Raw genomic sequence first — 6,000 nt, forward strand, 5'->3', positions numbered from 1 at the left:
TCACATTCCTCACCAGCCCCTCCTTGTTGGTGAGAACAAGGTCCAGCATAGCACCTCTCCTCGTTGGCTCCTCTATCACTTGGAGAAGGAAGTTACCATCGACGCATTCCAGGAACCTCTCGGATTGCTTATGCCCTGCCGTGTTGTCCCTCCAACAGATATCCGGGTGGTTGAAGTCCCCCATGAGGACCAGGGCTTGTGAATGTGACACTGCTCCTATCTGTCTATAGAGGGCGTTATCTGCTCGATCTTCCTGGTCAGGTGGCCTGTAGCAGACCCCCACCGTAATGTCACCCGCCCTTTTAATCCTGACCCATAAGCACCCGGTTGGCTCTTCATCCATCCCCAGGTGGAGCTCCATGCACTGCAGCTGGTCTTAGACATAGAGGGCAACACCCCCTCCCCATCTCCCCTGCCTGTCCTTCCTAAAAAGCCTGTATCCTTCCGTTCCAACAGTCCAGTCATAGGGCCATCCCACCACATCTCTGTGATGCCAATAAGATCATAGCCCTGGCCATGCATGTGCACGTCTCTAACTCCTCTGTTGCTCTCCTGCTGACCTGTGATCCTTCTCCAGGCTCTGGGCATCTATTGCTGGCACTGGCATCAAACTGGTAGGAGTGGGATGGATTAAGGTTCCCCTCCCCCAGCAACTTTAGTTTAAAGCCCTCTTCATGTGCATAAAAAGTTCATGTGCATAAAATTAACAGGAGAAAATTCTAAAGCCTGCTAATGCTACTTAACAGCAAAAGTAAAAATATAAACTGGGGCATTACATCCAGATCCCATATAACTGAATGTGGACCTATATTTGAAAAGGGTAAGACACTTTTAGAATATTAATGGTTTGTGCTTACTACGTTGGGGATTCCTCAATTAAAAAAAATTATCTAAAAATGCTGACAGCCATTGCATTCAGAAAAAAACGCAAAATTATATTAAGTAGACACTCAGTGGTCCAAAAGAACTACAGTAGCTTCCTTCTCACATCTAATTATTCTGTTTGATGACACAGCTGCATTACAAGTACTACTTTAGCATGAAAGGACTGAAATCCTTTTCTTGCAACAAGAGAATAACCTACTCCCATGTTCGTCAGTACTCTCTCTGTTGAGTAACTCCACTAAACGCTGCTGTGGCATTATAGCACAAAGTGACCATATACAAAAGAAATATCCCAAACTTTACAGGACAATGAGAAAACCCAGCTAACAGAGGCAGCCAGTATAAATCACAAATCACAAGGGAACATGTGCTGGGACTGGGGAGTGCTGCTAATAGATCAGCTGTTGCGTTATGCACAAGCTTTAACTCTTGGACAGATGTAATACAGGATATAATCTGCACAGTAATCTGGTCTTGGAGTGAGACCGGTAACCAGATCATGACAGGAGGTTCCACATCCAAGAACTGTCAACCTCCAGACCAGGTTTAAAAAAAAAAATCTTACACTTCAGACATCCGTTGTCAGGTGGGTGTGCACCAACCTCTCCTTCATTAGCGTGAAGCTTCTCACCTAGCATTAGCAGGGAAGAAATCATCTTAACATCTTACTGGCAGCCTTCCTCAGAGTATCAGCCTACCTCCTCCCTCCCCACAAGATGCAGCATGACTGAGAGCTAGCTAACTGAAACTCAGCTGCTTCTTCACTGCAGCAGGTGTTTGGTCAGATTACTAACATAACGAAAGGAAACCATTCCAGGTGCTGTGCCTTTGAATTCAACACACTGTATTTTATTTTTCACGCACATGGACATTGACTGCAATTAATGAAACACAGCTAGTAACAAATAGTTTTAAGGAAAAAATGGAACATTTTCATTTATCAGGTTTGAAAAGGTTTAAATTGATTTCTAATGTACATTTGACATCATTTCTAGTTCAACTTGCTTTCTCTCCTACATACTTTGTGAAAATATTTTCATGATTTTTCACTTACTATACTAAAGGTCAGATTAAAAAAAAAAACTTAAAAAAATTAAAATTCAATAAAATGTTGGAGTTGTTTTAAAGTAAGTTAGCTATCTGTTCTCTTTTCTAATCCATTCCTCTGCCTTTCAGCAATCACCACTTCCCCACTCTTCCTTTCCCCCACAACTAGCAGCAAGTGGTTTCCAGTTTGGAGGACATATATAGGAATTACTATTATTATTACCAGATTGCCCTCTATGAGCAAGGTCTACAACAAAGCATGTGAATTTCTTCATTAAGCTCTTAACATGCAAAAGGACAAGAGACTGGAAACTACTGGACTTCAAGATTTTTCTGTTGGTCAACGTTAGAATTTTCTTGGCTCAAACACCAGTATTCAACAATTCATACCTGCTTTCTAACAAGGAATATACACAACATAGAAGGCAATGAGGCAAAAAATGCTGATACTAATTTAAAGCTCATCTTAGCATTGCTACCTAAATTATGACTGTAACCTTTCAGAAAACAAACTCAATTTTAAATGGGTCACATATTTTTAAACAAGCAGTCATTTATATTTGTCCTCTGATGCATCCTTTAAAACTAATGAGGCATCATACAACCATGCAAAATATGATCTGCCAAAAGGCCACTAGTCCTGCAAATGGTATACTTTAGGAAGTAAAGATAAGATTTCAAAACGCAAGGACTATTGCTGAATACAGTTTTAAATGTTGTTTCTAGACAATAGTAACAAAAAAAAAAAACCTTGCCAGCAAACTATTTCTTTCAGTAGGATAAGATGTGCCTTAGCCTTTCCAACATGTTCCAAATAGGCAATCAGGAATACATACCACATACACATCTAAAGAGCAAACCAGAATGACTTACTGAAGTTTTTCTAGCACCCCTATTCAACTTATGTAATAACATCAATTAAGCTAAGGGATTTATAGCCAGATTTAATTTAGCAAAACTATGCCAAAAAAAATCAGTTCTCTTCAAATCACCAGAATCATGTCATCGAAAACTTGCAAGAAAAAAACCAGCACATTCCCTCCAAATATGACACATCCTCAACCCTCAACACCTTTTGCTGTCCCTCCATCCCAAAAAAAGAAAATTGCCAGTTCTACAACTGACTGGACTTACAAAGGAGCAACTCCTAAGCAATCACAAATGCACTAACCAAGAACTCTTACTTTAAAACATGTGGAAAGCAACATGTTGGTTGTCACTGCTGTAGTTCGCCAGCACTCACAAGTGAGCAAGAAAATCTAGCTAGAATGAAAAGTCCCGGTTAGTGTGTGCCCATCCATGATACAAACACCCACAATGAATCTGATTTTAAGCAGTGGGGAGGGTTGATATTTCAATGAGACAGTAATCTGGGATAAAACAAACGTGGCTCTGACTTGACCACATACTTCTTATATCACCAGCCACTTAAGGTTACCCACTTATTCCCCTGTGAAATATAGCTAGTGTTTTAAGTTTCCAAAAAGAATATATAGTAATGCCTAGAGAATATTAATCAATGATAATACATCCATCCTGAGTATTTCATAATGACTGCTATTTCAGTTATGATTTAATATTCAGTTCAAACTGCTAGCAAATGAGCAACAGACCAGCATGCAGTCACCTGAATTACAGTTATTAATTCAAAGCATTGGAGGATACGCAAGAGTTCTGAACTTTCCAGCTATCAAGCCGAAAAGAAAAAAAGATTATCAGCACGGATCTGACCAGACTTCTGACAGTACTTCCACTGCCCAGAAGTGCTGTCTCACTAAAGCTATGCTGATGCTAGTAAAGCAGAGAGACTCCTCTCATCCTGGTCTTTAAGTGTGTCCATTCCAGCGGAAAGTTTAAAGGTAGTGCATGATAATGTCAAATACCTTTAGACAGAAAGTCCCTTTTTGAATGGAAGTTATATTACATAATGCCACAAGTCAGCACCCAGAAACAATTTTAGCAGTAGTAACAAAAGTCAGTGAAGACACTAGAATATGTAAGCATTTTATATGAGTCTTCACAGTCTGCTAAGTGCAGTTACTCAGCAGGAAGTAAAAATTCACCTTGACACATTTAGGAAGGGACCAAAGAACAAGCTCTCACTAAACAAACAGTGCAGAGCCTTAAAAAACTGAAGCAAGCAGAAGTTCCCAAATCTGCACTATAATCCTGAAAGCCAGCTTAGTTTCCTACAGTTATCAGCTGGGATGCACAGCTACTGTAACTGTCCGAAGCCACACCACAAGTAGTTATTCTAAACATTAGAACAAGGCTAGTCTCTACATTTGTGACAACTAAAACCTAGGCTTGGGGTTAACAACCATAATGCAAAAGATTTTCTAGAAAAGACCATGTAGAGATCGCAGTGTCATTACATGCACTCATACAAAATCCAGACTCCTGTTACTGGGAGTGAAAAGCTTTCCTAACTTAATTTTACAATCTATGAGTACAATGTGAAAAGTCACTAGCACACAACCTGCCCATTAGATTCCCAAGTTGTTTCCTAAAAGAATTGCCTTAACAGCTTCCTGCGTATCTAGGACATGCAAAGGATATAAACGCATGAGTTGAGCAGCTCTCCTCTCACCTCTCGGATATAATACCTGGCAGCGAGTCATTGGCCTGTGATCTGCATTCCTTCTCTGCATGCATAAACCTAACTTCAGGTATTCTTGGGACTTTTAAAAACTTAAACTGCAAAAAGGTTTTCAACAAAACTCCTGAGTGATTTCACCTGTGCCTCTAGTTCTGAGAAAGCAAGAAAAGTTTGGCTGGGCGCTTCCTATGTGGTTTCTGCAGTCAATTAGACATTATTTATTGACAGACAGACTAATGAAGACTGCAGACAATCTTATTTGCACGCTTACGGACTAACAGAGAACATCTGGATTTTGATGCCACAACAGCACCCAGCAGGGGCAGAGGGGGGAGAGGCACTCCGCTGCCAGCAGAGCCCCCCAGCAGCACCTGGCCGCTGGTCTGTGCAATGCTTCGGCGTAAAAGCTGGAACTTTTGCTCACGGGGTTCTTGCTTCAGAGGCCACGAGGAGCGCTGACAAACCTCTCACTACACCAAACGAAACACAAGCCACCTGAGATTTTGTGGGAGTACACACAGGAACTGAGGTTCAGCCATTCGCCGTCGTTAAAAACAAATAAAATCCAAAAGTAGTGAAAAAACACCCCAACACTCTCTAGCCTTTTGCAGGCTGGACGGGCCTCGAGGCAAAAGACCCCGGAGGCGCTCTAACACCCCCACCCCGGGCGAGACACCCGCAGCTCCCGCAGAGACCCACGGCAAAGCCCGGGCAAACGCAGGTCACGCCGCGCACCGCCCGGCACCCCCCGGCTGAGCCCCGCTCCCGGCACCCCGGCTCCCCCTAGGCACCCCCCGCCATCTTGCGCGACGGCCACCCTTGCCCAGCCGGGACTGGGGCGGCCGGCACCAGGGGGCTCCCCAGCCCCCCGCCTCTGGCCTGGCCCGACCAGGGACGGGGGACCCGGTGGGGGGGACCCTGGGGAACACGGCGGGAGACACGGAGGAGGGACGGGGAAACACGGGAGGACGACAGGAGAACACGGAGGGGGGTGGCTCCGTCCCGCCCCGCCAACCGCCCCCGCTCACCCCGCTGCTCCTTCAGCGCCATGACGGAGGCCACATAGTGCGCCAGGTCGAAGAAGGGGAACATGGGCAGGCGCGAGAAGAGCAGCGGCACCTGCCACAGCTCCATGGCCGGGCGGCGGCGGGACGGAGGACCGGGGAACGACTGTCCAGCGCGTCGGCAGCGGGCGCCCCAGGGGGAAGCTTGGCCCCTGCCGGCCGCCGTCAGCGGCGGGGCGGGGCGGTCGGCTCCGTTCAGGCAGCCGAGGGCCGGTAAAGGCGGCGGCGCGGCGGGCTCCCTTCAGGCGGTGGCGGGGGCATGCAGCGGCCCTTCCTGGCGGCTGTAGCTCGCAGGGCTTAGCGTGCCTCTCCTTGCGCGCTGCCTGGCTCTGTTGCTCCGGCTGAGCCCGGCCAGGCCCTCCCCAGTTCTGGGTAACCCCTGCAAAGGCCGCGGGGGGGCTTGTG

At 45.8% G+C, this 6,000-nt stretch overlaps 1 protein-coding gene across 2 annotated transcripts in view; it reads right to left on the reverse strand.

Moving 5' to 3' along the window:
- The window catches only part of TMEM38B (transmembrane protein 38B), a 28,069-nt gene extending 22,345 nt beyond the window's left edge, over positions 1-5,724 (reverse strand). For both annotated transcript variants that reach the window (XM_076361636.1, XM_076361635.1), the window contains exon 1: positions 5,560-5,724. In XM_076361636.1, the coding sequence (XP_076217751.1) occupies positions 5,560-5,665 (106 nt within the window). In that variant the 5' untranslated portion in view covers positions 5,666-5,724. The remainder of the gene's footprint in view (positions 1-5,559) is intronic.
- Positions 5,725-6,000: the final 276 nt, after the last annotated feature.

The sequence above is a fragment of the Aptenodytes patagonicus genome, chromosome Z (assembly GCF_965638725.1).
Source record: "Aptenodytes patagonicus chromosome Z, bAptPat1.pri.cur, whole genome shotgun sequence".
NCBI classification, from domain to species: Eukaryota; Metazoa; Chordata; class Aves; order Sphenisciformes; family Spheniscidae; genus Aptenodytes; species Aptenodytes patagonicus.